Raw genomic sequence first — 16,288 nt, forward strand, 5'->3', positions numbered from 1 at the left:
ATTCCTTAAAGTTTTACCTTAATAACAATAGCCGAAGTAGTAGTCAAAATAAAAGTAGTAGTTGCAGTAATAGTAGAAGTAGTAGTGGTAGTAGTATTAGTAGCAGCAATAGCATACACATATTGCCTTTTCGTCAATTGATCATTCCCCTCATCATTCCTTGAAAGTTCCCACTTAATGCCCAGAGACATTTCTGAGATACAACTTTTCAAAAACCTGTAGGCGTGGAGTGTGTTTTGATTTAATTCAACTTTACCTCCAATATTACCTAAAATTTCCACCATCGTACCATATGTTTAGTAGTAATATGAGTCATAATAGACGTCGTCGTCATCGTAGTAGTAGTATGTACATATTGCCTATTGGTCAGTTGAACATCCCTCTCGACCTGCCTAGGAAGTTTCAACTTAATATTACAGGCCGTTCCTAAAATATTGCTGATATGCCCTTTTGACAAACGGACATGGACATTGTATATTATGATTTAGTTTAACTTCTCCATCTACATTTTCTGAAATATTCACCTCTATATTCTTCGCCTTAGTAATAGCAATAGAATTAGCAATTACAGCAGCAGTGGCAATAGTGGTAGGAGTAGTGATAACAGTAGTAATAGCTTGTACATTTTGCCATTCGGCCAATCGATCATCCCTCTCTTCATCCATTGAAAGCTCTAACATCGTACTCTAAGTCATTCCGTAGATACGTTTTTCTGACAACCCGCATGCATATAGTTTGCTTTTGCTTTGTTCAACACTCCCATGAACATTCCTTGAAAACCTCACCTGAATACCCTTGGCCTTTTTGGCCACAAGGGATTAAACATGCACCCTTTTTCCGATTAAGAATACTCTATGGAAACAATGGGGGAGTGGAAAAACTTATAGCCCATGCTCCAAGGACTGCTTTTGACGTTCCCCGAATCTCTGCCTCCCACAAAACTTCAGTCTCTCCAAGGGTAAACCTCTATAACCCTCCTCGAGTGTGACCTAGCTATTCTGTTGCCTCTTTTTTTTTTATTAAGGACCAGGATAAAAAAACAAAGTTTCAAAGTTTGCTGTGAAATTTTTTTAAGTACCAAGTATCAAACAGTTGGCGGTAACTGTAAGTAAGAAGCGATCCGGCTCACTAGTGACAGAAACTAAAAAACGGAATTTGATACCCCTAGAGACATCAAAAGAATTAGATTTTCATGCTGATTTCAAATATATAAGTTTTATCAAGTTTAGTCTTATTCATCAAAAGTTACGAGAATGAGAAAATTTGACCTATTTTTGAAAAAAGGGAGAAACACCCCCTAAAAGTCAATAAATCTTAATGAAAATCATATCATCAAGTTCAGCATATCTGAGAACCTTTCTGTAAAGGTTTGAAACGCCTACTTTTAAAAATGTAGAACTGTGTATTTTTTGCCAGAAGAAAGATCACGGATGCGTGTTTATTTTTTTTAACCAGTGGTGATCATATCAGCCCAGTGGTCCTAGAATTTTGCGAGAGGGCTCATTCAAACGAAAATTAAAAGTTCTAGTGCCCTTTTTAAGTGATCAGAAGACTGGAGGGCAACTAGGCCCCCTCCCACGCTCATTTCAATTTATTATACAGATTCCAAATACATAAGATTCATTAAGTTTAGTGTTACCCATCAAAGGCTACGAGCCTGAGAATATCTACTTGATTTTCGAAAAAGGAAAACAAAGGAAAAGGAAAAGTGTAAAAATATTAATAAAAATTAAACCATAAGATTCAGCGTGTCAGACAACTCTATTGTAGAAGTTTCAAGCTCCTACATTAAAAAATGTGGAATTTGTATTTTTTTTTTGCCAGAAGAAAGATGACTATTGCGAGTCGTCCCAGGGGTGATCGTATCGACCAGAAAGTCCTAGAACATAGGCGGGGGCTCATACCAGGAATTGTAAGTTCCAGGGCCCTTTTAAGTGACCAAAAAACATTGGAGGGTAACTAGGCCTCCTCCCAAGCCCTTTTCCCCCTAAGTCATCCGATAAAAGTTTTGAGATAGCCATTTTGTTGAACATAGTTGAAAGGCCAAGCAACTGTGTCTTTGAAGATAACATGACCCCTCCCCTACCCCACGGCTTCTGGGGAAAGGTATTTAAGTTATATAATTGGCTCATTGTCTACAATATAGTATTTGTTATTGAGAAGTACGAGTAGATTTTTCAGGTGGCGGGGGTGAACTTTTCTCTGGGAAGATATTCCATGGGGAGGATTTTCTACGGGGAGGTAAATGTTCCCGGGGGTTGACTCTTCAAGAGAAATTTAACACTCGAAAATTTTTCCAGAATTCCTACATGATTTTTTTTATTTGTCTCACTTTCTCTTTGCCAGCTATATTTTACGCCTAGAGATGCTAAGGGTAATAGCCCAGGGTAAGTTTTCACCAGGATCTAATTGTCTAGAGGATCTCTCCATGGGGGGGGGGAATTTCCGTTGAGATGTATCCGTATTTGCGACATTATCTAAAAAGATAATGCCGGAAAAGAACAAGTTTTTTCAACTGAAAGTAAAGAGGAGCATTAAAATTAAAACGAACAGAGATTACAACCTATATGAGGAGGGATATTCCCTCCTTAGTACCTCGCTCTTTACACTAAAGTTTGAATTTGTCCCAATTGTTTGAGAACGTCTTCTGAAACGCAAGGGCCGTTTAATTAGAAAAATAGGAAGTTCTTTTAAAGTACTAAAAAATTTCAGCGTGAAGAGCGAGGTATCAAGAGGGGGCGACCAACCTATATACATAATGATTCCCGTCTGTTTTAAGTTTTAATGTTGCAGGTTTCTGTTGCTCGCAACCTCATACGCTTGTTATCGTCATACAAACTAAAAATATTTAATATGGAATAGATAGCCCGGTATTTTTCTATACCTTTTCCCCTTTACTGTGTTTGGATTACAAGTCCCATAAGAGCTTATAGTGCAAGATCGTTTGGTGAATCAGAGGCAAAAAATATTACAAGTTACATGTAAAAGTGTCGTTTCCGGAATTTGCCTTTCCTAAAGTATGGCATCATGACCTAAAACTGATTCCTAGGAGCTCTTAACTGATCAGACAACCAAGAACAAACGTTGCCGCGTTTTCTATTAAAATTTATCTTTGAAGAATGGGTAATTTCCACAGCCAAGGGTCATTGCCTCTATTGCTGTGGGAATGAAGTCAACCCAAGAAGCATATTTATTAGAACTTCCAATGTTTTTGAGAAAAATACTATCTCAAAATTTTGATCCAGTATCACTTGGGGCTTTCAGAAAGGTCGGGTAGCCGAAACTGGCACGTGAAGAAGGCTAGTTGCCCTTAAACCCCTTTTTGTCCTTAATAAAAGCATGAAGCATCTGGCATCATCAAATTGGCATTAGAAAAGTGGACAAAGCGACTCCTTGAGAAAAGAAGAAGAAGGAGATGAACGACAACTAGAGCAAGCAAACATTCATTATAAAAAAAAGCAGTTTGTAGTAGCAGATCTAATAATCAGTAATAAATCAATCCATAATGAGCATAATCTATCTAATTACCTTGAAAAAGAGGACTAATTCTCCAAACATTAATTGGTCCCTCACTTGCATATTGTCCAAAGGCTACTTCAAGGAAAAATAGCGGAAGTCCTGCCAAGATATACATGATACAATAGGGAATAAGAAACGCTCCTGGAAGAGACAAACTAGGAGTACATTTTAAAACCTGACTCTCAATTTCTTTTTCTAATAGACTGTGAACAAAATAAATACTTTCAGGCTGGAATAGAAGAATGGAAAGATGGCATTCGTATGTCTAAAAGTCGTATTGTTGTAATTTCTCACATTTTTGTGCCAATTAGGATAGCTTACACAAAATTTTAGGTTTTTTGCAATAATTTCAATTGGTTTTGCGCTTTTGTTCTGGTTGAGATCCTTAGAAGGGAAAGGTGTCATATCTGAAAAATCATTGGTATTTATCTGTTATAGCTACAACACTCAAGAAATGAAGTTAGGTTAATCCTAATGAAATATATCTAAGTAAGATGAAAATAAAATACTTTAGTAATAAAATTATCAAAACAACAACAGCAAATTATGGAAAACCAGGCCCTTAAGGCCGCAGTATATAAATGGTTTCTAATATAACTTAACCTAACCAAAATACCAACTAAAATATTTATTTAAAATGTCCTACAATTTAGTGTATATACGCTCTCTCCCGTTAAGTTAAAAGAGACTACAAAAAGAAACCGGGTCTGTTCAGCCAATAACTTGAGTGTTATAGCTGTAACAGAAAAATACCAAATCGCTTATTAAAAAATTAAAAAAAATTAAATAAAAAGAAAATCGTTGCATAAAGCTAAAATGAAGTTTCACCAAATGCATTTCATAGGCAGCGCAATAGTGCTGCTGAAGTAAAGATAGAAGTGGGTACAATTTGCTATTATTATAAGATTTTTTTTCACCAGAACCCTTCGCATGGATTGAGTTTTCGTACTGTTGAAACGTTGCAAGGAGCTCATTCGATTGAGAACTGAAAGTTCCATCGCCTCTTTTTATGAATGAAAAGTGATTGGTGGGCAACCAGCCCCCCCAAAGTAGCCCGATAAAATTTTTAAGATACACCTTGTTCAGCATAGTTGAGAGGTTCAGTAACTTTATCTTTGGGGATGAATAGCCCTCCACTTTACTGAAAACCAAAGACATTTTAAATGTTTTCTCTTTTTTAAATTCAATAAATCCAATATAATTAAGACTTTCAAGAATGAAAATCAATATAAATATATATATATATATATATATATATATATATATATATATATATATATATATATATATATATATATATATATATATATATTTATATATATATATATATATATATATATATATATATATATATATATATATATATATATATATATATATATATATAATATATATATATATATATATATATATATATATATATATATATATATATATATATATATATATATATATATATATATATATATATATATATATATATATATATATGTGTATATATATATATATATATATATATATATATATATATATATATATATAAATATATATATATATATATTTATATATATATATATATATATATATATATATATATACATATATATATATATATATATATATATATATATATATATATATATATATATATATATATATATACATATATATATATATATATATATATATATATATATATATATATATATATATATATATATATATATACTTAACTGTCAATCCACATCTGCTTGTTATTTTAAGTAATCTCGGCTCAGATGCTGATTTTTTAGACTTTTTTTCAATATTATAACACACAGCTCGAAATGAGGATTGTTTTTAGTAAACTAAAAAATATGTTCTGGTCTATAGGAGGCTGGGAAGGGGAGGGGGGTTAGCCCCACTTCCTTGTAGTTTCTGCTCCTTTTGAGTTTGACTCGGTTATTTTTGTAATTTCTGTTTGATTTGGGTTCATTTATTTACTGATGGTGATTTACAGTAGTTTTACGTTTGAAAAATTATTCGACTTTATTTCTGCTCGTCTTTGGTCTAATAGCACCTTACTTTTCTATAGAGAACATTTTTGTGGAAAAGTCTTTTAAAATTAATATCAGAAAACACCTTATGAGGATTTGATACTTTAAACATCATTTTGTGAGCCTTAACGTCGGCTGACTGTCCCTGGTTCATAAGCAAATTTTCCCAGGGGACTACTTATCATTGAAACCAATTCAGAATCTGTGGTTTGATTATGAAATTTGATTGAAAAGACAATGGGGTTATGTTGGCGAAGTTTTGAATCAAAGCGGGTTGCACCACAGAACATTCCGAAGAGCTTTCAAATTGATCAAACCACATTTCTTTTGACGTGATTTTGAGCATTTTCCTAGCAGGTATACAAGAACGTTTTTAGGAGCAACCCTTTACAGAATTTTAAAGGAAAATTCTGCTCCACTTGATCGAAAAAGCAAAATTTACACTTTCTAAAGATATAAGTTTTTCTAAATCTAAAAATATCTATCTCCAGCACAAAACAAGAGAAGTTATATGGTTTTTCTAAGATTTCAGGGAAAGTAGACGTCGGCTTTTAGTTTCCTGCCGTTTATTCAGATCGCTTATCCAAGCTCTAAAGGTTATGGCAAGACCTCCCAATCAATTCTAGCTGGCCATACAATCTAAAAACAATCAATAGTTGATCACACAATCTAAAAAAGTCTATAGTGGACGAGATAGGCTAATTCTTTATGATATTAAAATCCCTTCATACCGAACCCTCTTCTAGATTATTTTTATTAAGCACAATGTTTCACCGACATAGCTGAATTGTACATGAACATAAATTTTAACCTGTTTTTAAGCTGAAAGGCAGGCAAGAATCTATGTCATTTGAAGCACCAAGCGGAATGGCCCAAGAAATTTAAATAGGAGGAAGAGGTAAAAAAGCTATAAATCTACCTTCTAACTGTGTCTTCACTAAAAAAAAGGTCGTCAGAGACCAACGCATTATGTTGGAGTTCACGTCTTCTCATAATCTGTTTTTCCACCATGCAGGCAAGAATCTATGTCATTTGAAGCACTAAGCGGAAAGGCCCAAGAAAGTTAAATAGGAGGAAGAGGTAAAAAAGCTATAAATCTACCTTCTAACCGTGTCTTCACTAAAAAAAGGTCGTCAGAGACCAACGTATTATGTTGGAGCTCACGTCTTCTCATAATCTGTTTTTCCACCATGCTAAGTCCACTGACGGTAGGCCTTCAGGTGGCTACTTGGTAATCTAGTTGCTAAGTCTGACAGTTTCTTTGCTGTTAAAGTTTCGAATGTGGTCATATTTGTAGTTTATTTTCCTACTAACTACCGTAATAATATATCTGAGATGAAGTTCTCTCTCACATGTAAATCTATTGCCAAGCTAGTTTCAAAATATGAACATGAAGGCCTAAGTTGTCTCCTGTTTGGTGACTTTAACTGTGAACTCTCTGACCCTGAAAAAAATAGATCCCAAATCTTACTCCATGCTTGTCCAAGTCTCACCTATGTTGGAAATGATCGCGATTTTACATACATCCATCAATCTGGCCCCGTGTCTCAGTTGGACTATTTCTATTGTTCTTCTATCATTAAAATAACCTCTAATACTACGGTTCTTCTTGATTACTCCATTTCCAACCACATACCGATTTGTAATTCTTTTCAAATAAAACCCTTGCCGCAAACTTCACCCACAAATTCCCCACCTAAATGGTTGTCCACCCTCAACTGGGAAGCTGCTAACATCGATTCCTACCTGACTTCATGTGACTACATACTGTCGAAGATCCGAATTCCTTTCGCACTTCTCTGTTGTCCGAACATGACAGCAGACTCGGAAAAAACCATCCTACTAAACATCTACTGTTCTGAGATAACGCTTGCTATCCATACAGCTGAGAAAACAGTAGTTCCTGTCCGCAAAATTCGCGGACACGGCACGTGTCCGCGAACGGCAAGTACGGCAAGAACGGCAAGTGCGTAACTGACGGAATAATCCTAATTTGCTGGCCGCATATGATTCAGCAAAATTCTGGCTACAATTATGGGCAGATTGTGGGATGCCGCGCTCCGGAGTAGTCAATGCTGTTTGTATTTACACGAAACGTAAATTTTCCAAAGCCATCGCACAGCATAAGGCTAACGAAATCGCCTGTACCAGCGAGATTGTCGATAATTCGCCTCGTGCTTTATGGCGTCTTCGAGCTAAGAATAAATCTTCCAATGGCCCACCCTACATGCCAGAAAAAGACTGGTGCGACTATTTCAGAGACCACTTTTCAGCCCCTAATTTCTATCTAGACAACACCTTTTGCCACGCCCTCGATAAGGAGCTTCAGTTTGCAGTTAAGGATATTGGTGTCCTGGTTACTCCGTCCTTGATGCGTTCCAAAATTGTTATGTTAAAAAAAAAGAAATCTAAGGGCATCGCTGGTATATCTGGTACACATTTAAGCTTTGCCAGCAATCTTCTCCTCGAGCATCTTTCTCTGCTATTTCAAATGATTTTCGTTACTGGCATCGTTCCAGACAGCTTTGGTGTTGGATTGGTCCATCCTATTCTCAAAAAAGGTAAACCAGCTGACCAGTGCGCTTCATATCGTCCGATCACTGTTTCAACCACTTTTTGTCAGCTATTTCAATTCCTTATTTTTGATGAAATTGCACTTCGATGCACTACTCCGGACGACCAGTTCGGGTTCAAAAAGCAATCAGAACGGGAACACGTTCACGGCGTTCTTGCAAATCTTCTTATTGATCCAGATAAAATGGTGATCTTCTCGTCTTTGGAGCGCTTGATGTTAGTAGAGCCTTCGATCCTGGTCAAAGCCCTTCAGCGAGGTGTTTCCTCTTTCATAATTTCCCCTGTTTACAGCATGTACAACAAGCTTTCGGCTGTCATCCTGATCCCCTCTCCGTCCGACACTTTTCCTTCTAAAGAAATGCTGAGTGTCAAGAAAGGCGTACGTCAAGGTGGCAAAACTTCACAATCACTGTTTAATAATGCTATTATAGAAGCACAACATGTAATAAAGCCGTCGTGCTTTTTCTGCGGGATTAATCTTTCGCTGCTGAACTTCGCTGATGACATTCTTCATATTTCTCGTTCGATATCTTTATTTTAACAAAATTACGACTCACTTGCAGCGGCATACAAGCAGATCGGACTTTCCTTCAACGAATCTAAAACAGAACTTCTTTTCTTCAATGGTTAAAAAAAATGAGCTTTCAATTAACCTCTCCGTTAAAATTGGCGACACTCTGATTAAGCCTTTTGAATCCCTTACGTATCTTGGCCTTCCTATTTCTTCTACATTGAAGGACACACGCTCAGCACTGACAAACCACCTCTGTTCCCGTCTACAAGCGTTTTACGGATTACTTGTTGCCAATAAGTATCGTTTCAACTATCCACTCCTTGCCCGGCTATACAATGCTTTTACTACTCCCCATCTGCTTGCTCCGGTTCCCTTCTGGAAAATATTCACTGCTACCGAAAAGAAAGCCATTTGCAGCGCATTCTACAGATATGCTAAGTTTCTCCTGCGTCACCCTTTGTGACACAACAATGGCGACATCTCTAGGAAATATAAGGTCACCAAACCTTCCATGGCCATACAGAGAAGAATCTCCAAATTCAGTACCGATGTTTTAAGAGCCAACCACCTCTGGACTAGTGTTATTTTATGATACTTGTAGTGGAAGTGTATTTAAATTTTTGTGCTTTTCTTTCTTTTTCTTTTATATACTCCGTCTTTTCCATTTTTGACGGGTAATAAATTAATTATAATAATAATAATAATCAGGGACTTACCTCCACCATTTCTGTAACACAGATAAGGAAATCGCCATATTGTTCCCAGTCCAACTGCATATGAGAAGCAAGATAAAAGAAATTCCAATTTATTGGACCAATTTCCTCTTTCTTTATTTGCGCCTTCATCTTGTCGAATTTGCTGATCAAGCCTATTCTGACGGATGCATTTATCATCATTGCCTTTCAACATTTGTCTTTCCTAAAATATCCTATATATATATATATATATATATATATATATATATATATATATATATATATATATATATATATATATATATATATATATAAATATATAAAATATATATATATATATATATATATATATACATATATATATATATATATATATATATATATATATATATATATATATATATATATATATATATATATATATATATATATATATATACATTATACATACACATTACAATGCATTACATTACATCACATTACATATACGTCACATACACTGCACATTACACACAAACATTTAAAAATTTGACTTTTTTTTAACACTTTCATTTTAGTGTCAAGGCCCTTGATTTATTCTGAACTTCGTACGTACTTAATGAAATTCCATAATGACAAAGTATAATGTAATGTGATGCTAATGGCGTGATACCGACCACGACATAGATGGGTCGTTTAAAGGCGGTCTTTTTACAACGCAGCAACTTTGAGGCACAACATAAAGGATTATTTATAAAATAGAAATTCTTTATATATAGACGTAACATATAACAGGCTAGACAAAAAGAAAACAAAGAACTAAGCATTGAAATTTGAAGACACTTCAAAATCCAGGGGGGGGGCGTTGTTTAGTCGTTTGATTTTTCTCAATGAAATATCCATAAAAACTATTTTCAAAGCTGGCAGGTAAACCCCCCCCCTTGATCGGTATCTCCGAATTCACAGCGAAAAACAAGGGGAGTTTAAAAATATAGGTCTGCTTGAAAATAAAATAGCACATAGGAAGAAGTTCTCAGAAGTAAAATAAAAGTTTTTACCATTTTGCATTAACTTTTTGGCTTGCTTTTGTTACCTTGTTCATGATTTCAAATTACTTTATATTAAAAATAGTTCAATTTAATCGGCTTGAATTCTATTACCGGATTTCCAATAGTTGGGTTAAATAGCATTTTGGTAAAAAAACTTCTTGATGATCATTACTATGGCTTACCTTTTAACTGTAACTGAATGACTTGTAGAGTACTCTTCTAGAGTGTGGTAGAATAATTAGAGAAATAGGACTTCAAAAGCCAAAAATCAGCAGATGAAAACAGTTTTGTAAAGATTCTAGCTCATTTTGCTTCAAGATATATATGCTCCAGAGATAAAACCTGGTCTAATCTCAAAAGCCCTATTATTCATCCTAGTTGTTTCACAGCCCATTGAATTGATACAATCCATCCCAAGATTTCTGGCCTCTTTCACAGCTTCGGGAGATGAGAGACTACTTGTGCAGATTTAAGACCTGTCAGTCACTAAGTTATATTTTACTTGAAATATAAAGCAAGTGGGTATTCTTGAATATCCGCCTCCAGACAAGACCAGCAATAAAAATAAAAGAAGACAAAAAGCAAGCGCACAAAAATTCTAAAAATTCTTTGCCCGAAACCAAAGGATATCTAATATTTAGAATTTTTTGGACCCTGACGAAAGCAGCTGTCACACCTACAAACATCTTACAAGGAAAGTCGAACGAAAAGTCAGGAAGGCATTGCCGAGAAGTATTACCAAGAATAAGAAAGTGAAATCCTGTCCAAGAGGGGAAACAGCCACGAATTCTTCAAAAGAGTCAAGGAATTCTCCACCAGAGAGATCCTACAACATCCGTAATCCTGGGCAAAAATGGGACTGACATAAATAGTGTGAAAATAAAGCTCACCCGATGTTTGAGATGAAATTAAACCCACAAGTAATTACAGAACCAAACGTCCTGATATCCTTACCAATCGCACGACAGGACACCAGGCCACATTCAATATGATGCAAAACCAAAGCGGCCATAGAATCCTTGAAGCGAGGGAAAGTTCTGGGGCCAGACGGTGTGACTGTAGGACTAATCGACACCGACTCAAAAAATGCTGTTGACCTTGAAAATAATATTATAAAAACACTAGTTCACTGGGTATGTCTCATGACAGTGGTGTAAGCCACCAATAGCCTCATCCACAAAAAAAGGTCTCGAAGAAAGAGTTAAAAAATACCGGCTTAACACCCTGATAAGCCACCAAAAGAGAATCCTGACTAAGATCCTCATTCATAGAACACAAGCAATCACTGATCATGTGACTGACAAGAATCAAGCTGGACGTTGAGGACATGTATAATCAGTTCGAAAACCAAATTCCGTTTACCGATCCTCTCTGGTGAATTCCTGACAGCTTCTTGAGTCCTTCAGGGATGCATTGTGTCCCAGAATTTGTTCAACCTACTCCTGCAACCCATCCTCTCTGTGATATCCGCTGAGTATGGGGCGAAAATAGGTTGGATCCCATCAGTTATACTTGCGTCAACTGATGAAGTCGATCAGCTAGATACGACAACCCGAGAACTCCAAAGACAGGCAGATAACCACTATCAAGCAACAAAGTCGTTCGGGATGCAGATTAATACAAAAAAAAATAAAGTCATAGTTACATCATACCAGGACTCTATAAATGCCCCCTATATAATAATTAACGGTGAGTAAGTGGAAATAAAAAATCAATCTGTTTATTTTGGCTGTCTTTAACGGCCATAGCTACACTGCTGAAATGAAACACCACCTAGCCCTTACCAGCTCTCGTTTCAGAATACTATAAAATTTATGGAAGACCAGCCACCTTTCAAATCATCTTAAAGCTAACCTCTTTAACAGCCTGATCTTACCCGTTCATGATCCTAAACAAAATTGTAAGACAGGAACTAGGCTGATTCGGAAAAGTCAAGAGAATGGACCCAATTCGACAACCCAAACTCTCACTCAAACTGGCTGTTCAAGGGTATCGATGAAGGAGAAGACCTCGTAAGAGGTGCATTGACCACTTTGATCGGGAGCGTATCACCAAAATATCCAAAACTGCACCTGACAAAAGAGCATATTGATCACTTGTGAATAAAATTTCAAAAGAAGTGGCCCTAAAATGTCCCAGGAGGATGAGTGAAACTTAAGTAAGTAAGTAAAAAAGCTGAATAAGTTTTGACTAAAATGTTTAAAACCATGGAATATATCTTAAATTCTTAATTCCTTGATTTTGGTTAGGTTAAACTAATCCCTTTCTTACAGTTTAGTTCATTTTACCTGAGCAAGAAAAAGATTCACTAGATAGCCCAATCATATTAAAGGATAAAATGCTGATATTTGACTGACCTTGGTAAAATTGACCTAGGTTTTGTTAGGCAGGTTAAAATAGCCTAGGTCTGAGTGAATAGAAACATGAAAATATAAGAAATATATGTACAGAATTTTCAAAATATCCAAAACTGCACCTGACAAAAGAGCATATTGATCACTTGTGAATAAAATTTCAAAAGAAGTGGCCCTAAAATGTTCCAGGAGGATGAGTAAAACTTAAGTAAGTAAGTAAAAAAGCGGAACAAGTTTTGACTAAAATGTCTAAAACCATGGAATATATCTTAAATTCTTAATTCCTTGATTTTGGTTAGGTTAAACTAATCCCTTTCTTACAGTTTAGTTCATTTTACCTGAGCAAGAAAAAGATTCACTAGATAGCCCAATCATATTAAAGGATAAAATGCTGATATTTGACTGACCTTGGTAAAATTGACCTAGGTTTTGTTAGGCAGGTTAAAATAGCCTAGGTCTGAGTGAATAGAAACATGAAAATATAAGAAATATATGTACAGAATTTTCAAAAAGTCAGAAATTAGCAACGAAAATTTCAAAAGGGAAGATACATGTAAAAAGAAACTTGAAAAAGTCAAAAACACACGAACAGGATTTTCAAAAAGACAAAATACGTGAAAGCTTTAAAAAGCAGAAACACTTGAACAGAAACTTGGAAAGGTCAAAACCACACGAGCAGAATTTTCAAAAAGTCAGAAAAACGTGAAGAGAAACATGAGAAAGTGAGAAATATGCGAACATAATTTTCAGAATATCAGAAACCCTTTAGCAGAAACTTATTAATGCCGAAAAAACAGGAGATTTTTCAAAAAGTTAGAAACTCAAGAACAGAACTTTCAGAAGGCCAGATTTACATGAACATAATCAACATATAAAAAATTGTTTAGGTTTAATTAACCTAAGTTACCGGGGGTGAAGCTAAGGAGGAGACTGCCCCCCTCAAAGTTCAAAGGTGTCGTTGTACAGCGTCGATCGCTTCCTTCAAAGGTACCTGCTTGAAAGGAACCGTCGTAATTTTACGATATAATTTTGTGTGATAAAATCTGAAATTTAAGCGTAAGCGAGATAAGCGTAAATGATTTTCAGTTGTCCCAATCTTATTCTTCCCTTTAAATCAATCTAGGCGAGTTGACATACAGCAAATTATTGCAGCCCGGTTCCCACCTTGTTCATTAGGTCTTGTCAGGTAAACTTAATCGCCTACCAGAAACTGCGCATGCAACGGTAAATAGATCACTCGATACCAACTAAACTTGGTTTGTATACTTTGAATTCATCAAAAAAATAAATAAAAGCCAGTGTTGTCGAGAGTAAAAATAACTTTCTGCTTGAAAAAGCAGACGAGCTAAAATGAACACAGATAAGCCAAACGGAAAAGGACGAAGTTGGTGCATGAAGACTGTAAAGAAGCCGCGGAGGCTAACACTGTTTACGAGTTTGATGACGACTATCTCAGAACTCATACTCAAAAGTACCATGTAAAGCCCTATGGATTTGTCTTCTGAGCAATCGACTTATCATTTCTGCACTTCCAACAACTCACAGATTCCTCATACTCTATCAATTCGGAATGACGTCAACCCTATGATAGCTTGCAACATGATATGGAACACGCTCCCAAAGTCTGCACGGAGCTCCCAATATTTTTGTACCGTCAAAAAGTATGCTAGAGAGCTTCTCGTCAGTAATTCAGTCTTCCATAGCTTTTCTTTGGAGACGTGTCTCTTAATTATTTTGCGTATTTAGTTGAGTTGGTGGAATCATATGCTACTCCCCTGCTTGGCTTGCGATCTTGGCGATTGACTAGGTGGGCCACTGGATTATGGATTTTTTTATGTTTTTTTATTGCTATTATTTCTCCCTTGTACCTTCCTGGCTATAGAGTATTACGGAAGAGATTATGTTGTAGTTAAATTTTGTTGCAAATTTATTGAATAATAAAAGAGGTCAGAACTCTGAACTAGTCAATTCTGCATTTACTTGAAAGCCATGGGCTAAACATAAACAAAATGGTTAGCCATAGGTATGACGGTGACACAGCAATGAGTAGTCATTCCAGGGGTTTTCAGGCCATTATAAGCTAACGGTATTCCAAGGTATTTATCTTCCACTATGGCATGCATAGTCTCAACCTTGTCATTTTGTCTATTTGCTCTATTCTATCTTTGCAGCCTTTCTTGAAACCCCATTACAAATATTGATTATCCACGGTATTTAGTGACTCAAAACCCGAAACTTAAACAAAAAGATCAACTATAACATATAACAGAACTGGACCCGAGAAAAAAGAAACAAGACAGGTCAAGCGGCATTCAGTTATAAGTTCTCTTGATTTCTACCAGTCGATCCTGCGCTTTCTCGATACTTTAGGGAAAGAGCAACGCAGCAAGTCGGAAACAGTATCACCAATACAGATTTTAATAAATCAGTCAGGGTTCATTATTTGTCTCCATGTCGTAAAGGATCTTATCTGCCTGACATTATCTGTGCAAGACTTTTCAGCCGGTTGACTAGGACTTGGCTACCACTTTTAGACACGTAAACTACCACTTTTAGACACGTAAAAAACACAGAAAAATGCTGAAAAGCTCAGTCTTTTGCAGCTACTTTAGGGTTTGAGATGAGCCACTCAAAAACAAAACTGGAGGGAACTCCTGTCGACAATTCTGAACTGCTCACTCTTTACAGAATCTTTCTGTTTATATATTTCCTAGACCACTTGACATCCAAGCTGATAAAGTGCTTTGAATTACACCAGAATCCGTTGTCTCATGTCAGCATCCTTGTTCCTTCAAAAATTGTGTCTGTTGATCCTAAAACTATGGATTTTTAGTCTTTGCTGGATTCAGGTGGCTATACTCTTCCCAAGAGCCAGATGAGTCAATGCATAAGGTTGAGCTTTGGCACAGCAAACAGGAAAAGTTCTAGGGCTGTAGGTAGGACTGTATCACGGAAAAGTCTTCTTGGACTGTGTCTTCTCTTTATGAAAAAGACTCTTGTTTTGTTTTTTTTTACCTTTTTTTGTGTTGCCTATCAGTGCTGGCACTCCAGAAAGAAACTTCTTTGCACTTATAAGGCTGAAAACCTAGCTAAGAATTTCAAAGGGGAAAGAAAGGCTGAGCATTTTAGCCCTGATTGCCGTCAATTGAGACATTTTGGTTGTAGAAAGGTTGTAGATGGTTTTTAAGGGATAAAAAAATCTTTGCTTGGATTTCATGTTGTTGGTACTTTGTTTATTTGACAAAAATTGTTGTTCGGCTCTGTAAATACTTCAGCCTTTGCATACAAATACTTAAGGACTTAGTTTGCTAATGGATACAAATCCCAATTGTGAGTAAGGATACTCACAATAGTAATATCAGTCAATAGTAACCAAAACTCTAAAAAACAAATTTTGATACCAATAGATACATCAAAATAATCCCATTTTTCTGCTGATTTTAAATACATAAATTTCATCAAGTTTAGTTTAACCCATGAAAAGCTACGAGCCTGAGAAAATTAACCTTATTTTCGAAAAAAGGGGAAAACATCCCCTAAAGGTCATAAAACCTTAATGAAAATCATA

The 16,288-nt window shown here is 35.7% G+C and overlaps 1 protein-coding gene across 4 annotated transcripts in view; it reads right to left on the reverse strand.

The window, feature by feature from the left end:
* Nucleotides 1-16,288, reverse strand: part of LOC136041023 (sodium- and chloride-dependent glycine transporter 1-like) — a 94,926-nt gene that overhangs the window by 61,831 nt on the left and 16,807 nt on the right. For 2 of the 4 annotated variants that reach the window (XM_065725544.1, XM_065725552.1), the window contains exons 2-3: nt 9,360-9,561; nt 3,529-3,660 (exon numbers count right to left, since the gene is read on the reverse strand). In XM_065725544.1, the coding sequence (XP_065581616.1) occupies nt 3,529-3,660; nt 9,360-9,561 (334 nt within the window). Of the gene's footprint in view, nt 1-3,528; nt 3,661-9,359; nt 9,572-16,288 lie in introns of all 4 variants that reach the window. The other 2 variants (XM_065725560.1, XM_065725568.1) reach the window with 1 other exon arrangement.

Source organism: Artemia franciscana, chromosome 2 (assembly GCF_032884065.1).
Source record: "Artemia franciscana chromosome 2, ASM3288406v1, whole genome shotgun sequence".
In the NCBI taxonomy this organism is placed as follows: domain Eukaryota; kingdom Metazoa; phylum Arthropoda; class Branchiopoda; order Anostraca; family Artemiidae; genus Artemia; species Artemia franciscana.